The following is a 26,309-nucleotide window of genomic DNA, read 5'->3' on the forward strand; positions in this document are numbered from 1 at the left end:
AACATCATGTGTTCACAAAGAATTTTTTTCTTGCCTAAGAATGGCTTATGTAAGAAACAGAGAAAATTGTATTAAACCTTACAATTTTCTTTTTTTTTGAGACAGGGTCTCACTCAGTTGTCGAGGCTGAACTATGGTGGCGTGATCTTGGCTCACTGCAGCCTCAGCCTCCTGGGCTCAAGCGATCCACCTGCGTGTGACATGCTTTATTGCAATATTTGCTTTATTGTGGCGGTTTGGAACTGAAATCTCAATATCTCCAAGGTATGCCTGACTATGTGTGTGACTGGTTTCAAATACAATACTAACATTTATAGAAGAAAAAGACTGTAAGATAGTAATGCTGAAATTGTTATCTTGTAAATCTCCATTTGGTGAAAGTGAGTGGATTTTTCTTTATACTTTTCACAATTTTCTGTGTTCTATAATGTTTAGATACAGCCGGATGTGGTGGCTCATGCCTGTAATCGCAGCACTTTGGGAGGCCGAGGGAGGCGGATCACAAGGTCAAGAGATCGAGACCATCCTGGCCAACATGGTGAAACCCCCGTCTCTACTAAAAATACAAAAATTAGCTGGGTGCGGTGGCACATGCCTGTAATCCCAGCTACTCGGGACGCTGAGGCAGGAGAATTGCTTGAACCAAGGAGTCGAAGGTTGCAGTGAGCTGAGATTGCGCCATTGCACTCCAGCCTGGAGACAGCGTGAGACTCCGTTTAAAAAAAAAAAAGTTTAGATATGTACTTACCATTGTTATAGCTGCCTATAGTATTCAATACAGTGACATGCAGTGCAGGTTTACAGCTGAAGAGCAATAGGCTACACAACATAGCTTCGGTTTTTAGTAGGCTATGCCATCTACGTTTATGTAAGTACACTCTAGGATGTTCAAAGGATAAAATTTCCTAATGACACATTTTTCAGAACATACTCTTTTTTTTTTGGAGACAGAGTCTTGCTCTGTCACCCAGGCTGGAGTGCAATGGTGCGATCTCGGCTCACTGCAACTTCCGCCTCCTGGGTTCAAACGATTTTCCTGCCTCCGCCTCCGGGATAGCTGGGATTATAGGCGCCTGCCACCACGCCCAGCTAATTTTGTATTTTTTTTTAGTAGGGACGGGTTTCACCATGTTGGTTAGGCTGGTCTTGAACTCCCGACCTCAAGTGATCTGCCCGCCTTGGCCTCCCAAAGTGCTGGGATTACAGGTGTGAGCCACCGCACCTGGCCTCAGAACATATTCTTGATGTTAAGCAACGCATGACTTTTTTTCTTTTCTTTTCTTGAGATGAGTCCTGCTCTGTCGCCCAAGCCGGAGTGCAGTGGCACCATCTCTGCTCACTGCAACCTCCGCCTCCCAAGTTCAAGCGATTCTTCTGCCTCAGCTTCCCAAGTGGCTGGGACTACAGGCCAGTGACACCATGCCCAGCTAATTTTTGTATATATATATTTTTAGTTGAGATGGGGTTTCACCGTATTGGCCAGGCTGGTCTCAAATTCCTGACCTCATGATCTGCCTGCCTCGGCCTCCCAAAGTGCTGGGGTTACAGGTGTGAGCCACGGTTCCTGGCTCAACTTTTTTTTTTTTTTCTTAAATAATGACAGAAAGAATCTCAGCATAAAAAATATAAGAAGTGACAACAGAGTCTGTTCTTTCTGGTTAATAAACCTCTAGAAAATTGTAAGGTTTAGGCTGGGCACGGTGGCTCACGCCTGCAGTTCTAGCACTTTGGAAGGCTGAAGCTGGCGGATCACCTGAGCCCAGGAGTTTGAGACCAGCCTGGGCAACGTGGCGAAACCCCATCTCTGCAAAAAATACAAAAACTTGCCAGACATGGTGGGGCACACCTGTAGTCCCAGCCACTTGGAGGGCTGAGGTGTGAGAATCGGTTGAGACCAGGGGTTCGAGTCTGCAGTGAGCCCTGACAACACCACTGCACTCCAGCTTGGGTGACACAGTAAGACTCTGTCTCTAAAAACAAACCAATAAATTTTTAAAAAGTTACATTTACACTATACTATAGTCAATTAAGTGTGCAATAGCATTATGTATTAAAAACAATATCCATATGTTAGTTAAAAAAATACTTTATAGCTAAAAAACTCTTAACAATCATCTGAGTCTCCAGCAAATCATATTCTTCTTGCTGGTGGAGGGTCTTGCCTTGATGATGACTGATCATGATAGCTGGGACTGCAGGCATGCACCACCACACCCAGCTAATATTTGTATTTTTAGTAGAGACAAGGTTTCACCATGTTGGCCAGGATGGTCTCGATCTCTTGACCTCGTGATCTGCCTGCCTCGGCCTCCAAAGTGTTGGGATTACAGGTGTTAAAAGCCACCATGCCTGGCCTTAATGTTGATATTTTGACCTCTCCCTATGAATCACAAATGTTCTTCATGCCATCTAGAATGGTGAATCCTTTCCAGAAGGTTTTCAATTTCCTTTGCCCAGATCCATAAAAGGAATCATTATTAGCAGCAACTATAGCCTTACAAAATGTCTTTCTTTCTTTTTTTAATAATAGAGACTATGTCTCGCAATGTTGCCCAGGCTGATCTCAAACTCCTGAGCTCTAGAGATCTTCCCATCTCGGACTTCCAAAGTGCTGGGATAACAGGCGTGTGCCACCGTGCCCAGCCTGTATTTTTTCTTTTTATTTGAGACGGAGTTTTGCTCTTGTTGCCCAGGCTGGAGTGCAATGGCGCGATCTCAGCTCACTGCGACCTCTGCCTCCTGGGTTCAAGCAATTGTCCTGCCTCGGCTTCCTGAGTGGCTGGTATTACAGGCGTGTGCCACCATGCCTGGCTAATTTTTATTTTTAGTAGAGACGGGGTTTCACCATGTTGGCCAGGCTGGTCTTGAACTCCTGACCTCAAGTGATCCATCCACTAGCCTTGGCCTCCCAAAGTGCTGGGATTACAGGTGTGAGCCACCATGCCCAGCCCTGTATTTCTTTTTTTTTTAATTGAGACGGAGTCTTGCTCTGTTGCCCAGGCTGGAGTGCAGTGGCGATCTTGGCTCACTGCAAGCTCCACCTCCAGGGTTCACCCCATTCTCCTGCCTCAGCCTCCTGAGTAGCTGGGACTACAGACGCCTGCCACCACGCCCAGCTAATTTTTTGTATTTTTAGTAGAGACGGGGTTTCACGAGGTTAGCCAGGATGGTCTCGATCTCCCGACCTCGTGATCTGCCTGCCTCGGCCTCCCAAAGTGCTGGGATTACAGGCATGAGCCACCATGCCCGGCCGGTTTGTATTTCTTAAACAACAAGAATTGAAAGGTCAAATTACTCCTTTAACCATGGGCAGAATAAATGTTGTGTTAGCAAGCAAGAAAATAACATCAATCTCCTTATACATCAGAGCTCTTGGGTGACTGGGTGCATTGTCAATGAACAGTAATATTTTGTAAAGAATCTGTGTTTTTTTTTTTTTTTTCCCTGAACAAGAGCAGGTCTCAACATTGGGCTTAAAATATTCAGCAAACCACACTGTAAACAGATGTGCTGTCACCTGGGCTTTGCTGTTCCATCTACAGAGCACAGACAGAATAGATTTAGCATAATTTTTAACAGCCCTAGGATTTTCAGAATTGTATATGAACACTGGCTTCAACTCAAAGTTGCCAGACAGCTGTATTAGCTCCTAACAAGAGAGTCAGCCTGTGCTTTGAAGCAAGGACTGACTTCCTTCTAGCTATGAAAGTCCTACATGTCATCTTCCAACAGAAGGCTGTTTCATCTACCTTGAAAATCTGCTGATTACTGGAGCCACCTTCATGAGTGATCCTAGCTGAAGCTCTGGACAACTTGCTGCTGCTTCTACATCAGCACTTGCTGCTTCATCTTACACTTTTGTGTTATAGAGATGACTTCTTTCCTTAAATCTCATGAACCTATTTCCACAGCTTCCTCACCTCTCTCAACCTTCATAGAATTGAGGAGAGTTAGGGCCTTGCTCTGGATTAGGCTTTGGCTTTATGTTGTATCTGGCTTGATCTTCTATCCAGGCCACTAACTTTCTCCATATTAGCAATAAAGCTATTTTGCTTTCTTATCATTCATGTGTTCACTACAGTAGCATTTTTAATTTCCTACAAGAACTTTGCATTCACAACCTGGCTAACTGGTGCAAGAGGCCTAGCTTTCAGCCTATCTTGGCTTTCAACATGCCTTACTCACTAAGCTTAATCTTTTCTAGTTTTTTATTTAAAGCGAAAGATGTGTGACTCTTCCTTTCACTTGAACACTGAGAGGCCACTGTAGGGCTATTAATTGTTCTAATTTCAATATTGTGGTGTCTCAGGGAATAAGGAGGTCCCAGGAGATAGAAAGAGATGGGGAATGGTGGGTTAGTGCAATCAGAAAACACACGACATTTATCAATTAAGTTCACTGTCTTACATGGACGAAGTTAGGAATATGTAAAAACAATTATAATAGTAACATCGCTGATCACAGATCACCATAACAGATACAATAAAAATTTGAAATGTTGCAAATATTACCAAAATGTGACACAGAGACATGAATGAGCATATGTTGGAAAAATAGCACCAATAGGCACAGGGTTGCTACAAACCTTCAGTTTCTAAAAACAACCACATTACCTGCAATGCACAATGAAACAAAGTATGCCCTCTCTTCACACAAAAAAAATTCTATTCTATTATTTTCACTTAACAAACATTTCCCCATGTTCCAATCAACTCTTTATAACTATTCCTTTCTTTCTTTTTTATTTCTATTTTTGGAGATAGGGTCTCACTCTGTCACCCAGACTGGAGTGCAGTGGCGTGATCTTGGTTCACTGAAACCTCCACCTCCCAGGCTCAAGTGATTCTTCTGCCTCAGCCTCCCGAGTAGCTAGGATTACAGATGCACACCACTACCACCTGGCTAATTTTTGTATTTTTGGTAGAGACAGGGTTTCACCACGTTGTCCAGGCTGGTCTTGAACTCCTGACCTCAAATGATCCACCCGCCTCGGCCTCCCAAAGTGTTGGGATTACAGGTGTAAGCCACAGTGCCCAGCCCTAAACATTACTTTTAATGACTACACAATACTCCATTAGTATTTATAAATTTATACTTAAAGTTCCTAAACTTTATTCATAAAGGTTTCTCATATTTTCTGTTAAGGCTGTTCTTAAATATCTAAGAACAGCTTTAACTGTTCTTAAAATTCTTAAAAACCGTTTACATATATATATACATAGACAGTCTCGCTCTGCCGCCCAGGCTGGAGGGCAGTTGCACGATCTCAACTCATTGCAACCTCCGCCTCCCAGGCTCAAGCAATTTTCTTGCCTCAGCCTCCCCAGCAGCTGGGATTACAAGGCATGCACCACCATGCCCAGCTAATTTTTGTATTTTTTGGTAGAGACAGGTTTTGCCACGTTGGCCAGGCTGGTCTTGAACTCCTGGCCTCAAGTGATCTGCTCGCCTCAGCCTCCCAAAGTGCTGGGATTACAGGCATGAGCCACCATGCCTGGCCAGATATTTCATGTATTTTACTGCTAGCATGACTCACCATCCTTATTGCTAACTTCTCAGAGTAAAACTCACTTATTAAGTCTATTGATGGTTCAGTGCTTCTTCTTGGTTAAAAAACAAATTATATGCCTGTGTGTGTGTGTATACACACTATATATACATACATATATATGTATATATACACATAATATATAACTATATATAACATTATGTATATCTGACATATATATAACATATTATGTATATTACATATACATATTATATATATTGCTAACTTCCCAGTGTAAAACTTATTTAGAAGTTTGGTGATGGTTCAGTGCTTCTTGGTTAAAAAAAAAACTATGGTAATCCCAGCACTTTGGGAGGCCGAGGCGGGCGGATCACGAGGTCTGCAGATTGAGACCATCCTGGCTAACACTGTGAAACCCCATCTCTACTAAAAATACAAAAAATTAGCTGGGCGTTGTGGCGGGCGCCTGTAGTCCCAGCTACTCGGGAGGCTGAGGCAGGAGAATGGCATGAACCCGGAAGGAGGAGCTTGCAGTGAGCCGAGATTGCGCCACTGCACTCCAGCATGGGTGACAGAGCGAGACTCCGTCTCAAAAAAAAAAAAAAAAAAAAAAAAATTATGTCTCTGTGTGTGTGTGTGTGTATTATATATACAGACAGAGAGAGAGGGGGTCTGTTTGTTGATGGTAAATTTCTGTTTTTGTTTCTGTCTTTATGTTTTCCTGGTTCTTGAAAGTAGTTTTGCTTTGTATGCAAATCTACACTGACAGCTACTTTCTATCAATGCTATAAAAATATTTTTCACAACTGCCTCTGGCTTCCACTGCCGCTGCTGAGAAGTCTGTCATCAGTTTAATTGTAGTCCTTTTTAAAAATTAAAAAAAATTTTTATGGGTACATAGTAGGTATGTATCTTTTGGGGGTACATGAGATATGTTGATATAGTGTGTAATAATGACATCAGAGTATATAATAGGGTAGCCATCACCTCAAACATATATCATTTCTTTGTGTTACAATCATTCCAATTATACTTCTCCCCCAACCCCCTCACCTTGAGACAGGGTCTCACTCTGGTCCCCCAGGCTGGCGTACAGTGGTGCAATCTCGGCTCACTGCAGCCTTAATCTCCCAGGCTTAGGTGATCCTCCCACCTCAGCCTCCTGAGTAGCTGGGACTATAAACACATGCCACCACACCTGGCTAAATTTCATGTTTTTTTAGAGACGGAATCTCACCATGTTGCCCAGGCTGGTTGCAGACTCCTTGGCTCAGGCAATCCTCCCACCTCAGCCTCCCAACTTGTCAGGATTACACGTGTGAGCCACCATGCCCAGCTCCAATTATTACTCTTTAATTGTAGTCCTTTTATACTGATCTTTTTTTTTGGGGGGGGGGGCTGCTTTTTTTAAAATCATTTTCTTATTGTGATTAAATATATGTAACATAAAGTGTGCCATTTCAGCCATTAAATGTACAATTCGGTGGCAGTAACTACATTCACAATGTTGTGCAATTCTCACTACTATTTCCAAAATTTTTCACTACCTCCCTTAGACCTCATCACCTCCCAAAGGCTCCACCTCTTAATACTACCACATTAAGGACTAGGTTTCAACATATGAATTTCGGGGGGACATAAATATTCAGACTACAGTACTCCGTACCAATAACTCCCCCTTACCTCTTTTTCCCAGCTCCTGATAACCTTTAATCTCTCTCTATGGACCTAACAATTCTAGGTATTTTGATAAATGTAATCATACAATATTTGTCCTTTTGTGTCTGGCTTATTTCAGCATGTTTTCACGGTTCAACCATTTTGTAGCATTTATCAGACTTTTTTTTTTTTTTTTTTTTTTTTTTAAGATTTAGGGTCTTGTTCCATCACCCAGAAGAAAGTGTAATGTCATTCCTTTTTTAAGGAAAACTGTGGTAAAATACACGTAAAATTTACCATCTTAACCATTTTTTTAGTGTACAGTTCAAAAGTTAAGTACATTCACACTGTTGTGCAACCAAACTCCAAAACTTTCTTCTCCCAAATTGGTATACTATATCCACTAAACAATAACTCCCAATTCTCCCCTTTCTCCAGCAACCATGATTCTACTTCCTGTCTCTGAATTTGACTACTGAAGGTGACTGATGTAAGTGGCATCATATAATACCTGTCCTTTTGTGACAGGTGTGTTTCACTTAGCATAATGTCATCAAAGTTCACCCATGTTGCGGCATGTATTAGAATTTCCTTCCTTTTTGGCCGGGCGCAGTGGCTCACGCCTGTAATCCCAGCACTTTGGGAGGCTGACATGGGTGGGTCACCTAAGGTCAGGAGTTCAAGACCAGCCTGACCAACATGGTGAAACCCTGTCTCTACTAAAAATACAAAAATTAGCTGGGTATGGTGGCGCGCGCCTGTAATCCCAGCTACTTAGAAGGCTGAGGCAGGAGAATTGCTTGAACCCAGGAAGCGGAAGTTGCAGTGAGCCGAGATTGTGCTGTTGAACTCCAGCCAAGGCAACAAGGACAAAACCCCGTCTCAAAAAAAAAAAAAAAAAAATCCTTCCTTTTTAAGACTGAATAATATTCCATGTTTGTATACATCACACTGTTTATCCATTCATCCACTGACAAACATGTAGACTGTTCTTCCTTTTGACTACTGTGAATAATGCTGCTATGAACATGCCTATACAAATATCTGTTTAAGTCTCTGTTTCCATTTCTTTTGGGGTATATATCTAGAGGTAGAACTGCTGGATCATGTGGTAATGCTATGTTTAATTTTTGAGGAACCACCAAACTGTTTTCCACAGCAACTGCACCATTTTACATTACTACAAGAAATGTAAATGGGTTCCAATTTTTCCACATCCTCTCTAAGCCTTGTCATTTTCTAGTTGTTTGTTTGTTTTGAATTATAGTTACCCTAGTAGATGTAAACTCTGGATGCTTTTAAAACTGCTTGTTTTATAATTTCATTACAATAACTAGGTATAAAATTTTTATTTATGCTATTTAGTATATGTTATTGCTTCCTTTATCTTAGATTCATATTTTTCATCACTTTTAGGGTGTTCTCAGCCCGTGTTATCTTTTTTTTTTTGAGATGGAGTTTCGCTCTTGTTGGCCAAGCTGGAGTGCAATGGCGCGATCTCAGCTCACCGCAACCTCCACCTCTCGGTTCAAGCGATTTTCCCGCCTCAGCCTCCCGAGTAGCTGGATTACAGGCATGTGCCACCAGGTCTGGCTAATTTTGTATTTTTAGTACAGACGGGGTTTCTCCATGTTGGTCAGGCTGGTCTCGAACTCCCAACCTCAGGTGATCCGCCTGCCCCAGCCTCCCAAAGTGCTGGGATGACAGGCGTGAGCCACCACGCCCAGCCAGACAGTGTTATCTTCTAAAGAACTCAAAAGTTCTCTCCTTTTGTACAGAATCTCCCAGGCTCAAATGATCCTCCCGCCTCAGCCTCCTGAGTAGCTGGGACTGTAAGTACACACCACCACGCCTGCCTAATTTGTATTTTTTTTATAGAAATGAGGTCCCACTGTTGCCCAGGCTGGTCTTGAACTCCTGGGCTCAAGTGATTCTCCCACCTTGGCCTCACATGCTGGGATTATAGGTGTGAGCCACCACGGCTGGCCTTCATTTTTCATTTTCCCCACTCCTTATTTCTCCTGTTGCACTCTGATTTCTTCAGAACTACATTCTTGTGTATTCTCTTTCAAGAGTTCCTATAGATTATTTTTTTCCATCTGTCCAAATATCTTACCTGTTGTTCATTTTGTTATTCCATTTAATGTTTCTCTAACATTTCATATACATTGCTCTACACATTCTGTCTGATAATTCCAATCTCTGAAACTCATTTGGGAAGGAACTAAATCGACGGATTCTCAATTGTGGTGGTCTGTTTTTCTGTGTGTTCAGAGATCTTTCACTGTGAGCACGTTTGTTTTTAACCTATGGGATTCCTTGTGGCCTAAACAGAAAATGTGTTCATATAGAGAAACTATATCTCAGAAGCCAGGGGGAGCTAATTACACAAGAGCACATTTGCCCTTCTCCAGAGCCTAGTTTAAATGCCAAGATCACATAGTATTAATGTTATCGGCATGCTGGTTAATGTTAGCTTTGCCATTCTAATACATCCACTGTTTTTGGTTCTGCTTAAGTTTTGTCAAGGATGTAGTTATTTTATAACAAAATGACTCCTTGGAATAGATGGTTGACTATTCTGCCAGAAGTCAAATCATAATTATATACAAACAACTGTTTCTTCAACTAGACTACAGAACTTCTTCAAAACAGTGATTATAACTTATTCGTTGTTGTTTCTTTGCTGTTACTAAATAGTAGCTGAATGAATGACAACAGGATATTATTTTCTTTCTTTTTTTTTTTTTTTTTTGAGAAAGGCCTCGTAGTTTGGTAGGTCGAGGTGGGAGGATCGCTTGAGGCTAGGAGTTCGAGACCAGCCTGGGCAACATGGTGAAACCTTGCCTTTACAAAAAATACAGAAATTAGCCAGGTATGGTTGTGCATGCCTGTAGTCTCAGCTATCTGGGGAGCTGAGGTAGGAGCACTGCTTGAAACCCAGAGGTCAAGGCTGCAGTGAGCCATGATTGTGCCACTGTACTCCAGCCTGAGAGGTTAAAAAGCCACTACTGGCTGGGTGTGGTGGCTCACACCTGTAATCCTAACACTTTGGGATCAACTGAGGTTGGGAGTTCGAGACCAGCCTGACCAACATGGAGAAACCCCATCTCTACTAAAAATACAAAATTAGTCAGGCGTGGTGGCGCATGCCTGTAATCCCAGCTACTTGGGAGACTGAGGCAGGAGAATCGCTTGAACCCGGGAAGCAAAGGTTGTGGTGAGCTGAGATCGCACCACTGCACTCCAACCTGGGCAACAAGAGCAAAACTCCATTAAAAAAAAAAAAAAAGCCACTACTGACCACAATGTCAATTTTCACAGAATTTACAATCACCACAAACCATGTAACATGCTTAGTTACATAACCTTTTCTTCTTTGATTTTTAAGTTAAAAAAAAATGGGCTGACCTTGTAGAACTGCTAGGATGTTCAACAGCGACCTTATAGAATTGCTAGGATGTTCAACAGATGCTTTCTTTGCTAATGACACCCCCCTTACTCTTGTAACAGGAAGGTACTAGCAAATTATTTTAAAGGGGAAAGTTGATAAAGTACAAGAGGAGGTGTCCAGATGTCACAGTTACATAAAACTAAACACCACAATCTTGTACCTCACTCAGAGGGGTCTCTTTCCTTTATCAATACCTCATTACTGGGAAGTCATCAGAATAATGTGCTGTCTTACAGGTCCTTAGTAACATTTGCTAATTGTCTGAATAAAAGACTAAGTAATGGGTTGACTCAGGCCAGGTAGCACACACCCCTAGTGCCAGCTACTTGGGAGGCTGACGCATGAGAATAGCTCGAGACAGGGAAAGGGAGGGAGGAAGGATCACCTCAAGAGAGAGGCAGTCAATACTTAGTCAAAAACCCTTGAAGCTGAAAAACAGTGAATGAGGATAGATTTTTTTTTTTTTTTTTTTTGAGACAGAGTCTCACTCTATCACCCAGGCTGGAGTGCAGTGGCGTGCAATCTCGGCTTACTGCAACCTCTGCCTCCCAGGTTCAAGCGATTCTCCTGCCTCAGCCTCCCGAGTAGCTGGGATTACAGGCGCCCGCCACCACACCCAGCTAATTTTTTGTATTTTTAGTAGAGACAGGGTTTCACCATGTTGGTCAGGCTGCTCTCGAACTCCTGACTTCAGGTGATCCACCCACCTCGGCCTCCCAAAGTGCTGGGAGCCACCACGCCCGGCGAGGATAGATTTTCATTCTAAAAATTCAAAAATTTGCCACTCTGTATCTCCTAATTCCCATTCATATAACTTAGTCTACGACAAATATCTTCCCTAATGTACCACTTTCGTTTTATGTTATCTTTTGTAATGCAGAAGTTTAATTTTTATGTAATCAAACTCAAATATTTTTATTACAGTTTTTTTGTGTCTTAAGAGCCTTTATTCCCTATAATCATAAAAATATTTATATTTTCTCCAAATATTTTAAAGTTTTGTTTTACACACCAAAGTAATTCACTTGGAATATATTTCTGTGTACAGTGTAGGAAATCATTTATTTTTTCTATACAGAAAGTGTTATACCCCAGAATCCTTTATTAAAGAGTTCATATTTGGGACAGAGACTCGCTATGTCACCCAGGCTAGAGTGTAATAGCATGATTATGGCTCACTGCAGCCTTGACCTCCTGGGCTCAAGAGATCCTCCCGCCTCAGCCTCCTGAGTAGCTGGAAACACAGGCACGCACCACCATATCCAGATAATTTTTGTATTTATTGTAGGGATGGGGTCTTGCCATGTTGCTTAGGTTGGTCTCAAACTCCTGGGTTCAAGCAATCCACCCACCTTGGCCTCCCAATGTGTTGGGATTACAAGTGTGAGCCATCACGCCACACCCAGATACCTTAACATTTTCTTTTCTTTTCTTTTTTTTTTTTTGAGATAGAGTCTCGCTCTGTTGCCCAGGCTGGAGTGCAGTGGGGCAATCTCGGCTCACTGCAATCTCTGCCTCCTGGGTTCAAGCAATTCTCCTGCCTTAGCCTCCCAAGTAGCTAGGACTACAGGCACGCGCTACCACGCTCAGCTAATTTTTGTATTTTTAGTAGAGATGGGGTTTGACCATGTTGGCCAGGATGGTCTCGATCTCCGGACCTCAGGTGATCCACCCGCCTTGGTCTCCCAAGGTGCTGGGATTACAGGCGTGAGCCACAGCACCCGGCCTTTTCTTTGTTTTTCTTTTTAAAAACTTTTTATTTATTTATTTATTGAGACTCAGTCTCACTGTATCACCCAAGCTGGAGTGCAGTGGCGTGATCTCGGGTCACTGTAACCTCCACTTCCCGGGTTCAAGTGATTCTCCTGCCTCAGCCTCCCAAGAAGCTGGAACTACAGGCGCATGCCACCATGCCCAGCTAATTTTTGTATTTTTAGTACAGACGGGGTTTCACTATGTTGGCCAGGCTGATCTTGAACTCCTGACCTCATGATCCACTCGCCTTGGCCTCCCAAAGTGCTGGGATTACAGGCGCGAGCCATAGCACCCGGCCTATCTTAACCATTTTCAAGTGTACAATTAAATGGCATTAAGTACATTCGTATTGTGCAACCATCACCACCATCCATATCTCCAGAACTCTTCCCATCCTGCAAAACTGAAACTCTATGCCCATTGAACAATAACTCCCCATTCCCTGCCCCCTACCCCAGTCCCTGGCAAACATTATTCTATTCTCTCTTACAATGAATTTGACATTGAAAGTACCTCACTGTGTATTTGTTTTTTATTTAATTAGTTTCTGCTCTTATTTTATTATATCCTTCCTTTCTTGGGCTTATTTTGCTCTTCTTTTAAAACTTCTTGAGATGGATACTTAGCTCACCGATTTTTAGAGCATTTTCATGTTCCTTTATAATGCTTTACATATATTAGCCTATTTAATCCTCACAGCATCCCTAAGAGACAAACTGTACTATTATTCTCATTTTACAGATGGGAAAACTGAAGCACAAGAAAGTTAAATAAACTACTCTACCAAGTAAGAGATCCAGGATTTAAACCCAGGCAACCTTGCAAGTTTGACTCCAAACCTTGCATTTTTAACCTCTAAGCTCTGCTGCTTCCCAAGGAGGAAGAGCTACTCCATGAAGAAAAATTCATAAGCACTTATATTAAGATACACAGTATGAGCGTTTGGCTAGAGCAATGTCTCATTACTGGGATTCAGGAGAGCTGGTGGTAAGGATGGGAAGACTGAGATTTGACTATAGAAGGCTTTAAGTGGCATCCCTTTTTTGCTTGTTTGTTTGTTTGTTTGAGACAGGGTCTCACTCTGTCGCTCAAGGCAGAGTGCAGTGACACCACCACAGCTCACTGTAGCCTCCACCACTCAGGCTCAAGCGATCCTCCTGCTTCAGCCTTCCAAGTAGCTTAGACCACAGGCATATGCCACCACACCCAGTTAATTTAGTAGAGATGACGTCTCCCTATGTTGCCCAGGGTGGTCTCATACTCCTGGGCTTAGGTGATACTGCTGCCTTGGCCTCCCAAAGTGCTGGGATTATAGGCATGAGCCACCACACCCAGCCCTCTCTTACTTTTTAATGTTCAGTTTCCTATCTCCAAGTAGATTTATATGATTTATTTTATCATCAGTATCCTCATCTGTAAAATGAGGATAATAATCTTTGCCCCTAATTACATCATATATTTGATTTGAGAATCAAAGAAGATAATAAAGATGGAAGGAAATTTCTTTTTCTTTTTTTTTTTTGAGACGGAGTTTTGTTCTTGTTGCCCAGGCTGGAGTGCAATGATGCAATCTCGGCTCATTGCAACCTCTGCTTCCCAGGTTCAAGCAATTCTCCTGCCTCAGCCTCCCGAGTAGCTGGGATTATAGGTATGTGCCACCACGCCTGGCTAATTTTGTATTTTTAGTAGAGACAGGGTTTCTCCATGTTGGTCAGGCTGGTCTCAAACTCCTGACCTCAGGTGATCCACCTGCCTCGGCCTCCCAAAGTCCTGGGATTACAGGCGTGAGCCACCTCACCCGGCCAGAAATTTCTTAAATCATAAAGCAATATAAAAATATATTTTAAAGGTTTTCAGAGTATGCCTTGCTAATATTAATTTGTTAATAATAATAATGGCAGTAGTAGGCACAGTCATCTTCCTCATCATAGCAGCAGCTAATATTTATTGTTTATTAAATGTCAGTTACTGTTCTAAGCCCTTTATATATATTATTAACTCTTTAGTTTCCACACTTTATGAAGTATGTACTATTACTGGATTCATTATACAGACGAGAAACTAATTTTATTTACCTAAAGTTATAGAGTTATGAGGTGGCAGAGCCAGAATTCAAATCTATGCACACTGGTTCCAGAGACTATGGTCTTAAACCATTGTATCTCTAGACATCTGTGTGTATGTAGTCTGAAGTGAATGAAAAAGGTAACACAAACCGGGAAACTAGTTAGCAGGCTATAATATTAATATAAATATATCAAACAGAGCAACAATAACAGAAAATTGAAAGGCAGAGAGAAAAGGAGGAAGAAACTTTAACAGAAGAATCAGTCCCTGGTAAGTGACTAAGAAATAAGAAAGAAAAATTAAAGATTACTAAGGTGCTGTTATAAAATGAAAAATTGTAAGTTAGATTTAGGAGGGCTATTTGGCAGAATAGAAATAATAGAGGACTGAGAGTCAGAAAAATCTGGGTTCTAGTCCCAGGACTTTTACTAAATTGTCATTTTCCTTTGGGTGGTATCTTAACTGCTCTGGACTTCAGTTTTTCTCATTTTGTAGAAAGAAATAATAAAATCTGGGCCGGGTGCGGTAGCTCATGCCTGTAATCCCAGCACTTCAGGAGGTCAAGGCAGGCGGATCATGAGGTCAGGAGTTCAAGACCAGCCTGACCAACATGGTGAAACCCTGTCTCTACTAAAAATACAAAAATTAGCTGGGCATGGTGGCGCTCGCCTGTAATCCCAGCTTCTCAAGGCTGAGGCAGGAGAATCGCTTGAACCCAGGAAGCGGAGGTTGCAGTGACCCGAGATCGTGCTGCTGCACTCCAGCCTGGGCGACGGAGTGAGACTCCATCTCAAATAAAAAGAAAAAAAAAATAGAAATAATAAAATCCAATCTGCTTATCTGCAAAGTTAGTTACCATTTATATAGCAATTTTCAATTTATATTGAACATATTTTCACATAAATTGAAACTGTAGGAGTAGGACTTTACACAAAGTAAGGCATGTTAGTGTTTCAGGCATTCTGAACTGAATATGGACATATAACATTTAAGTAGAAATTCTCAACTGGCCGGGTGCTGTGGCTCACACCTGTAATCCCAGCACTCTGGGAGGCCGAGGCGGGTGGATCACCTGAGGTCAGGAGTTTGAGATCAGACTGACCAACATGGAGAAACCCCGTCTCTACTGAAAATACAGAATTAGCCAGGCGTGGTGGCGCATGCCTGTAATCCCAGCCTCTCAGGAGGCTGAGGGAGGATAACTGCTTGAACCCAGGAGGCGGAGGTTGCAGTGAGCTGAGATCGCGCTACTGCACTCCAGCCTGGGCAATAAGAGCGAAACTCTGTCTCAAAAAAAAAAAATTTTTGTTTTCAGATTTCGGAATATTTGCATTATCCTTACTGGCTGAGTATCTCTAATTTGAAATCCAAGATGCTCCAATGAGCATTTTCTGTGTGCATCATGTTGGTGCTCAAAAAGCTCCAGATTATGGAGCATTTTGCATTTCAAATTTTCAGATTATGGGTATTTAACTGGTACCAAGCTCATTATTTCCTCAAAATCTGTCATGACACCTTTTCCCAAAAAAGGTCATGCATATAATTCTCTATACACCCTTAAGAGTCAATAAAATCACATTAAGCTCTTATATAACAACTAGCATAAATTCATTTTTCAGTTCAATTAAAGATGAAAATGTATAAGCACAAATAATTGCCTTTTACGAAAACCTGGGATAGGGACAGGATTTTGGAAAGCTCTACCCACATTAAAGATATACCTACTCTTACACCACCCTGACACAATACAAGCAAACCCTCAGTTCTTAAAGGGATTCTTCTATAATCTATATATAACTTATTGAAGTCGTTGCTGGTTGCAGAGTAGTCCACAGTTTCCCAAGTGTAACTCAACTCTGACATTCATAGACACTTTTCCTGTGCTTCAAATTAGTGTTTCAACTATTCCGGTCTCATGGTGATGTATATTCAGATAAACTGGCATTTCTGTCCCTTAGCTAGGACCTCTAGGACACAAATGGCAAATACCAGGTTCGTTTAACTTTCATTTTTACCCCTCCCTCTCACATACATATTTTCCTACAATAATAACTAGTATATCTAAAATACAATCTCCAGGTTTCCAGCCCATGGAATTTCCAACCTGTGATGGAAAAGATAAACTGAAATTTAATAAAAAGAACTGAAATAACTGGATAAGTACTAGAGAAAATAGTTTCCCAACTTATCTGAAAGTCCTACTTTCCCTTATTTGGGCATCTCTTTTAACATGTGGCCGTTGAGTCCACCCCATACCAATTTTTAATCAAGTGAAATCAATAAACACCTTAAAGGCATTCAAGGAATAAAATTAATGTCCCTAATAAGTTGCCCATGGTTCAATATGATCATCAAATGTGTTTTGTCAGCAATATTATTTTTTAAATCTGACAATGTCACACATATAAAAATGGTGTGACTTCATATAAAAATCCAAATTTCTGTCCTGGTTTAAAAGCGAGAAAAGTTTGGCAGCATATGTTAATGTTGGGCTTATATTTCTTCATGGCCATCAGCCTAGGACTGAGTAACTGCTGTCCCTATTAAGTGGATTTTTTTCTCACACTCAACCTATTTCACTCATCTATATTACCTGCCAGGAACTTCTAGACATTTGCCCCCCTTGAATTAAAGGAATCAAAATAGCCTTAAGAGAAAAAAATTCAGAAAAGGAATCAGTGTATAGTAGTATTGTGAATAAGAGTTTTATTTTATTTTTTATTTTAATTTTATTTATTTATTATTATTATTATTATTTATTATTATTATTATTTTGAGACAGAGTCTCGCTCTGTCACCCAGGCTTTAGTGGCATGATCTCGGCTCACTGCAAGCTCTGCTTCCCGGGTTCATGCCATTCTCCTGCCTCAGCCTCCTGACTAGCTGGAACTACAGGCGCCCGCCACCACACCTGGCTAATTTTGTGTGTGTGTGTGTATGTGTGTTTTTAGTAGAGACGGGGTTTCACTGTGTTAGTCAGGAAGGATGGTCTCGATCTCCTGACCCTGTGATCCACCCTCCTTGGCCTCCCAAAGTGCTGGGATTACAGGTGTGAGTTTTAAAAGGGGAAGTGGTGGTTAGGATGGGGCTATTTAAGGAATACTTAAGTTCTGTATTTGTTTATTTAAGAGATAGCGTCTTGCTCTGTCACCCAGGCTGGAGTGTGGAGTGCCATGGTATGATTATAATTCACTTCAGTCTTGAATTCCTGGACTCAAGAGATCCTCCTGCCTTGGCCTCCTGGTAGCTAGGACTACAGGCACATGCCACCACACCTGGCTAATTTTTAATTTTTTTTGTAGAGACAGGGTCTCGCTATATTGCCCAGGCTGGTCTCAAACTCCTGGCCTCAAGTGATCCTCCCACTTCAGCCTCCTAAAAGTGCAAGGATTACAGGTGTGAGAACCATCACACCTGCCATTAAGCTCTTATTTTAATATCCTCTGATTTACCATATACTTTATAATTTATTTATTTATAAGCAAGAGTATATTCTGTTTCACTAATACAATCTTCTATTCCTGCTTCCATTATTGTTTTAAGATATATTTGATAACCGGTAGGGAATTTTAACCTTACTTTTCTTAAAAAAAATTACCTTGGATATTTATCCTTCCACAGGAAATCCTACTGAGATTTTGATTGGGATTACAGAGTATAAATAACATATTAGGAAATAAATGTATTTTTAACAATACCAAATCTTTTCCTTCAAAAAACCCTATATATCTTCATTTATCCAGATCTTCTTTAATATCCTTTAAATTTTTGAAATTTTATAAAAGCCTCACATACTTCTTATATTTATTCTTGGGTGGGGTTTTTATTTTTTGTCTTGCAAGATAAATCTTTCTTCCTAATTACAGTTTAAAATAAGTTGCTGCTGGCATACATAGGAAAGCTACTGATTTTGTATGTTCAACTTGAATCTGGCTATTTAGCTGAGTTATCTTATTAGTTGATCATCATGACTTTCTATGTAGGCTAAGGGCTGGCAAATTATGAACCTCAGACCAAATCTGGCCTTCTGCCTATTCTTATTGGAAGATAGCCATACCCATTTGTTTCTGTACTGTTTGGTGCTTTCATGCTAGAATGGCATTGTTAAGGAGCTGTGACAGAGACACTATGGCTCAAGAAGCCTAAACTACTTAACTATCGACCCTTTACAGAAAAGGGTTGCCCCTCTGATGTAGATAATTATATTACCTGCAAGTAATGACAATTCTGTCTCTTCTAAATGCATTTATTAATTCATTCCTTTTTTCTTTTTCTTGAGACGGGGTCTTGCTGTGTCGCCCAGGCTAGAGGGCAGAGGCATGATCTCAACTCACTGCAACCTCCACCTCCCAGGTTCAAGCGATTCTTGTGCCTCAGCCTCCCGAGTAGCTGGGATTACAGGTGTGCACCACCACATCCAGCTACTTTTTGTACTTTTACTACAGATGGGGTTTCACCATGTTGGCCAGGCTGGTCTTGAACTGCTGACCTCAAGTGATCTGCCTGCCTCGGCCTCCCAAAGTGCTGGGATTATAGGCATGAGCCACTGCACCTGACCTATCTATTCATTCATTCATTTCTAAATAAATGGAACCTCCAGCATAATGATCAATAGTAATGATAAAGAAGGACTTCTGTCTTGGAATGCTTTGTTTCATCATTACGTATGATGCTTACTACAGGTTTCTGAAGACATGTTTCATTGAGTTAAAACATTCTTGGGGGCTTAAGGTTTTAATTTAAGAACTGTACTTTATTCCGAGATTATGTCCTTCTCACTTTTTTCCATGAAACAATGGTAGTAACACACAAAGTAGTTGTTTTTAAACATATCTTTACATGATTTAAAAAAAAAAGGTTGACAACTGTATATTAATCCATGAAATAGGTCATGAAATTCAAGTCAAGGAAACACTAGGCTAAGTTATAGATACTACAGTGATATTTATAGCAGAAACTCTGGTGTATTGTTCTTATTCACAATTATACTGGGTTTTATATATAAAGAGGCAGCATGGATTAGTGGTTAAGTGGCAAACAACATGGGCTTTGGATTTAGATAGCCTGAAGTGGGAATCTGGCTCTCTGCCTCCAGGCAGCTCTGAGAGCTTAGGCAATTTACCTAATCTCTCCAAGCCACAGTTTCTTCTTCCTTAAAATTAGGGTAACAAGGCCAGGTGCGTTGGCTCACTCCTGTAATCCCAGCACTTTGGGAGGCGGAGGCAGGCGGATCACCTGAGGTCAGGAGTTCGAGAGCAGCCTGACCAACATGGAGAAACCCGTCTCTACTAAAAATACAAAATTAGCTGGGCGTGGTGGTGCATGCCTGTAATCCTGGATACTCGGGAGGCTGAGGCAGGAGAATTGCCTAATTGCTTGAACCCAGGAGGCGGAGGTTGCGGTAAGCCGAGATTGTGCCACTGCACTCCAGCCTGGGCAACAAGAGCGAAACTCCATCTCAAAAAAAGAAAAAATTAAGGTAACAATAGTGCCCACGGTATAAAGTTGTTCTCAAAATTAAATGATAAAGCACTTTGTATAATATTTAGTCAATTATAAATATCCAACAAATGGTAGGTGTTATTATTTTATGCACTTATTTACTTAGTACATTCAAGTAGTACCATATTTTAATCTTTTCTAATAGCAAGGTAGACATTTTAAGTTAACAATCCTATGGAAGGAAGAGGGATCAGTCAGTTCTTTTGTTTTATTTCTTATTTTCAATATATTCCATAATTTGACAGGATCATTCAGTTCTGACTGGGTTAATACTAACAAATGGGTCAATGATAATAAATATATAATCTGAGGAAGCATTTAGCTATTATGGTTGTTCCATATAACTGTTTATATATTGTTCTATATATTGTTTATCCTGTAACTGTGTGTGCCTCTTATAGAAAACAATTTACAAATATGGATGCAACACAAAGAACACAGTATTAATACAGGGCAAAAATAAGATCAGATATAAGTTTGTACTGTATATACACCAGAATTCTCCCCGAATGTGGGGATGTTCAATAGGCATTCAAAAAGAAGGGCCCATGGTCAGAGTTTAGGAAATGCTGTGGTTTTGTTTTGTTTTGTTTTGAGACGGAGTTTCACTCTGTCGCCCAGGCTGGAGTGCAGTGGCGTGATCTCGGCTTACTGCAAGCTCTGCCTCCTGGGTTCAAGCCATTCTCCTGCCTCAGCCTCCTGAGTAGCTGGGACTACAGGTGCCTGCCACCACGCCCGGCTAATTTTTTTGTATTTTTTAGTAGAGACAGGGTTTTACCATCTCTTGATGGTCTTGATCTCCTGACCTCATGATCCACCACCCGCCTTGGCCTCCCGAAGTGCTAGGATTACAGGCGTGAGCCACCGTGCTCAGCCAGGAAATGTTTTGAAATTAGCTTTGTAAAGCTCCAAAAAGAAATAAAATTATTGATATGGTAATGTGAACTCTGAATCTTCAGGAAAGGAAAAGTAGTATGGATCATTTTCTAAACTTTTTTGAGCACAGAACCCTTCTTCCTCTGATCATTTCATAGGAATACACTGTGGGAAGTGCTGGATCCAACTACCGCTAAAAATGAAGTTAAATCAATATGGAGTTGGGAGTATGACAGTGGGAAATAATTTCCATTTCTCTTTACAGATTTCATGGAGGGAAAAAAATTTCAGTAAGACTCAGAAAGAAGAAATGAAATGTGTTAAAACAAACAAACAAAACAGACACAGCAGTTAGAAGGAAGCACATTCAGAGATTATCACCAGGAGACATACATGGTCAAATAAGGATAAACAGGAAACCAGCTTTTGAAAACAGAAGAGAGAGCTTTTAAAAGAAAAACATGGCCAGGCACAGTGGCTCACGCCTGTAATCCCAGCACTTTGGGAGGCTGAAGCAGGTGGATCATGAGGTCAGGAGATTAAGACCATCTTGGCTAACATGGTGAAACCCCATCTCTACTAAAAATACAAAAAATTAGCCGGACATGGTAGCACGCACCTGTAGTCCCAGCTATTTGGGAGGCTGAGGCAAGAGAATTGCTTGAACCCGGGAGGCGGAGGTTGCAGCGAGCCGAGATCGCGCCACTGCACTCCAGCCTGGGCAACAGAGCGAGACTCTGTCTCAAAGAAAGAAAGAAAGAAAGAAAAGAAAGGAAGGAAAGGAAAGGAAAGAAAGAAAGAAAGAGAGAGAGAGAGAAAGAAAAGAAAATAAAAGAAAGAAAGAAAAACGTGTGTTAACAAGAAAGTAATAATCAACCATTTAGGCAAATTATCCTTAATCTTCAAGCATGTTCAATTATTACAGTTCTTAATGGGCTAAGAAACTAAAATTCTAAGTTGTCTAAGTTTAGATCCCATAGAGCAATAAAGATTTACTTACTTCACTAGAGCAGCTGCTTCAGGAAGTACATCAGCAAATGATTCACGGAATATGATTGCATTTTTCCTTTTACAGTTCTGTATGACATCATTGGCAAGGTAAAAGAGATTCAAACGGTGGGGATATGCAGCTAGAGATGACAAAAGACAATAAATAAAACCAAATGAGTCAATTTGCACTTAGTTCAACTTATTCCAAATACAGTGTTCTCAAATTGTAACTGGTTATTTTTTTTCTTACATGGATATAAAGATGAATGTAATTACATGGATGGAAGGGAGGAAGGATGGATGGGTAAACCGACAAATGAACTAATGGATGGAAGGGAGGCTGGATGGATAAACTGACAAATGAACTAATGGATCAGTTTACCAAACATACTAAAAACCTTCACTACTTCACGTTAAGTTTCTGTTCAAGGTACTCCTCAAGGACATTTCTCCCTCACTTTGTAGATGTTTGGCACTAAAAAAAAAGACCCAGTAACTCTGGAGAAGCTAAAATAAAACAAAATTATAGTCTCAAACATCTGAGAAGACAAAAAAAAAAAAAATGAGTTGAACATGCTCAACTTGTTGCAGAAATACCAAGGTTAGTAGAAAGAGCATGGGCTTTGTAATCAAATCAGAATGTGACCTCAAGCAAATTGCTTAACATTTATTACAGATAGACCCTCTCCCCATCAACCAATCCAGATACTACTCAGATACGTCTTAGTCTTCCCATCTGCTGAAGGGAGGCTCTGCTGCTGCTTTCATCACTAGACGAATGTCCTGCAAAATAATATGATCCTATGTATGCATCTAGGTTAAGCTTTTCTTCTTCTTCTTTTTGTTTTTTTTTTTTTTTTGGAGATGGAGTCTCACTCTGTCGCCCAGGCTACAGTGAAGTGGCGCAATCTCAGCTCACTGCAACCTCCGCCTCCTGGGCTCAAGCAATTCTCCTGTCTCAGCCTCCCAAGTAGATGGGACTACAGGTGTGCACTACCACGCCCAGCTAATTTTTTTGTATTTTTGGTAGAGATAGGGTTTTATTATGTTGGCCAGGCTGATCTCAAACTCCTGACTTCAGGTGATCTGCCTGCTTTGGCCTCCCCAAAGTGCTGGGATTACAGGTGTGAGCCACCACGCCCAGTCGGTTAAGTTTTTCAATGGCTCATGACAAAGCCCAATCAATGTACTATCTGGAACCCTGAGCAAAGTCACCTTAAGTTTCATTATTATGCTGGGTAATTTCAATGTCTATATGGATGATCTACCATGTTTTCTTGTCTCTCAGTTCCTTGACCTCACATTCGGTGACCTCCAAGAACCACTCCTTTGTACATTTTAAAATCTCCTTCTCTGATCACAACCTCCCACTCCTATTATACTTGTTCTTCAATTTCATCAAGATGTCAGCTTTTTATTTTCTCTAACTCTACATTCTCTTCTCAGTACTCAATTCTTCATCAATTCCAGAGTCTCTGTCCATTATTTAAACCAATATTTTATTAAAACCCTCATACTCTTGTCCTTCTCCCTAATTCAGCCTTCTATCTCATGTGCTCAACGAAATCCCAAATTTGGATCAATCTAACTGCATTTACTGCACCTTTATTTCTGCTGCTGGGTTCTAAAATCACACACAAAAAATTAAATCATACGAATTAAAAGTCTCCTTCTTCACCTGGGCCCGCAATGCTACATACAGTCCCTCCACATGTGCTTAGTCAGCATCCTCTCTCAAAGAACTATTTCAAATTTTAACCACTTGTCAGGCCCGAATCTTTACCACATCTCTTCTTCTCACTCTCAGGAGATAAGCTTATATGGTGTTTCACAGAGAAGGCAAAAATCGTTAAATGGAAATTATCTTGTCACAAAAAATGTATCCACATTTAAACTCACCTAGATCAATTTACCTAGTAAAAAGCATCACTCCTATTAAAGAGTAATCCTTCCACTACGTACTGTTTCCTAGACTCTATTCACACCTTGAGAACCTTATGCTCCATTAACTATGCTTGCTTCTTTTTTTGTGTTTTTTGTTTATTTGGAGACAGGGTCTCACTCCTGTCACCTAGGCTGGGGTGCAGTGGTGCGATCACAGTTCACTGCAGCCTCCTTGGGCTCAGGTGATCCTCCCACCTCAAGCCTCTCGAGTAGCTGGGACTTCAGGCATGCCACCATGCCTGGCTAATTTTTTTTGTATTTTTAGTAGAGACAAGGGTTTGTCATGTTGCCCAGGCTGGTCCTGTACTCCTGGGCTCAAGCAATCTGCCCGCCTCAACCTCCCAAATTGCTGGGATTACAGGCATGAACTACTGCGCCTGGCTTATCCTCGCTTCTTGTATTTTAATTTGATTCTTATTTGTATTTACTTATTAATTATTATTATTATTATTTTTGAGACAGTTTCACTCGTCGCCCAGGCTAGAGTGCAATGGCACAATCTTGGCTCACTGCAACCTCCGCCTCACGGGTTCAAGCTATTCTCCTGCCTTAGCCTCCCGAAGTAGCTGGGATTACAGGCACCTGTCACCAAGCCCAGCTAATTTTTTTGTATTTTTAGTAGAGATGGAGTTTCACTATGTTATGCTGGCAGGCTGGTCTTGAAATCCTGACTTCAGGTGATCCACGGGCCTTGGCCTCCCAAAGTGCTGGAATTACAGGCATGAGCCACCGCACCCGACCTCTTATTTATATTTATATATTTATATTGTATTCCTTCAGGCTGTCTCTCAACATATGTATATGCAAGTCTCTCCTATCTTAAAGTTTTCTTGTGACCACCTTAGGTTACCCCTAGCCTTTCCTTCCTTGCCTAATGTTAGTTAAGACCTTTTAGGGTGAAGAGTCTGAAAGAGTTTTGTATACTCACTGTCTACACTTTTAACTCCCATTAACTCCATAATTATAGGAGCCACTCTTTTATTGCACTTAAAAAATATGCAATCTACCATGCTAAGAGCTTTTTATAAATTGTTATCTCATTTATGTTGCGAACAGTTCACTCAAACACCAATTTTCAAGGTTACTAACAAACTCCAATTTACTAAACTCAATGGAGATTTTTTTTTAATGTTATTTCTTTATAGCTTTGGCGTGCAGAATAATCTGTCACAGTACTTTCTCCTTTGGCTTCTCTCTTAACCACTCTCCTGGTTTTCATCCTACCTCTCCGGGTCCTCCTCTAGAATCATGTATAGGTAGCCAGTCTGGCCGTGATCATCCTCATTTAAATGTTGATGTTCTCCAGGATTCTCTCCTGAGCACTCTTCTCTACTCATAGCATAGTGTTTTAAGATTTCAGGCTGTAAGTCAATCTTTTCCATTTCTGGCTCTGTCACTTGTTAGCTTTGGAGTCTTTTACACTACTTAACTCTTCTCTATGTTGCTTTCCTTTGTAAAATGACAACCTTACAGGATTGTTAGAAGAACTAAATAAAACAATGTATGTAAAACAATTAAGATAGGGCTTAATACACAGCAAATGGAATGCTATCAGCATAATCACCTCCTTCCAGTTGCTTTAACTACTTCAACCTATGTATCAATGACTCCCATATCTGTAGATATCAAGCCTGGATTTCCCTTTACCAGTCAATGTACACATCCACTTCAAAGTCTCCGAGGCACCCTGAGCTTGATTTTAATTTTTTTTTTCTTCTGTCACCCAGGCTGGAATGCAGTCACAATCTTGGCTCACTGAAACCTCTGCCTCCTGGGTTCAAGTGATCCTCCCACCTCAGCCTCCCAAATAGCTGGGACTACAGTCACATGCCACCATGTCTGGCTAATTTTTTTTTTTTTTCTTTTTGAGATGGAGTTTCGCTCTTGTTGCCCAGGCTGGAGCGCAATGGCATGATCTCAGCTCACCGCAACCTCTGCCTCCTGGGTTCAAGCGATTCTCCTGCCTCAGCCTCCCGAGTAGCTGGGATTACAGGCATGCGTCACCATGCCTGGCTAATTTTGTAGTTTAAGTAGAGACGGGGTTTCTCTATGTTGGTCAGGCTGGTCTTGAACTCCTGTCCTCAAGGAATCCACCAGCCTTGGCCTCCCAAAGTGCTGAGATTACGAACATGAGCCACTGCACCTGGCTGATTTTAATATTTTATTTTATTGTAATTTATTTATTTATTGAGACAGAGTTTCACTCTTGTTGCCCAGGCTGGAGTGCAATGGCACGATCTCAGCTCACCGCAACCTCTGCCTCCCAGGTTCAAGCGATTCTCCTGCCTCAGCCTCCTGAGTAGCTGGGATTACAGGCATGCGCCACCGCACCCAGCTAATTTTTTTGTATTTTTAGTAGAGCTGGGGTTTCTTCATGTTGGCCAGCCTGGTCTCAAACTCCCGACCTCAGGTGATCCGCCTGCCTCGGCCTCCCAAAGTGCTGGAATTACAGGCGTGAGCCACAGTGCCTGGCCTTATTATTTTATTAATCATCTTCCTCTTTTTCTATCTGTTACTACTCTTTAGTCAGAATTTTAGCAATTCTGACTCCTT

General features: G+C 41.2%; 1 protein-coding gene across 12 annotated transcripts in view; it reads right to left on the minus strand.

The window, feature by feature from the left end:
* RPRD2 (regulation of nuclear pre-mRNA domain containing 2) overlaps window positions 1–26,309 on the minus strand; it is a 113,559-nt gene that overhangs the window by 37,627 nt on the left and 49,623 nt on the right. For 10 of the 12 annotated variants that reach the window (XM_054670502.2, XM_016926420.4, XM_016926427.3 and 7 more), the window contains exon 2: window positions 21,823–21,952. The exons of the other annotated variants lie outside the window; for them this stretch is intronic. In XM_054670502.2, coding sequence (XP_054526477.1) covers window positions 21,823–21,952 — 130 coding nt within the window. The remainder of the gene's footprint in view (window positions 1–21,822; window positions 21,953–26,309) is intronic. 12 annotated transcript variants of the gene reach the window in all.

This window comes from Pan troglodytes, chromosome 1 (assembly GCF_028858775.2).
Source record: "Pan troglodytes isolate AG18354 chromosome 1, NHGRI_mPanTro3-v2.0_pri, whole genome shotgun sequence".
Taxonomy (NCBI): Eukaryota; Metazoa; Chordata; class Mammalia; order Primates; family Hominidae; genus Pan; species Pan troglodytes.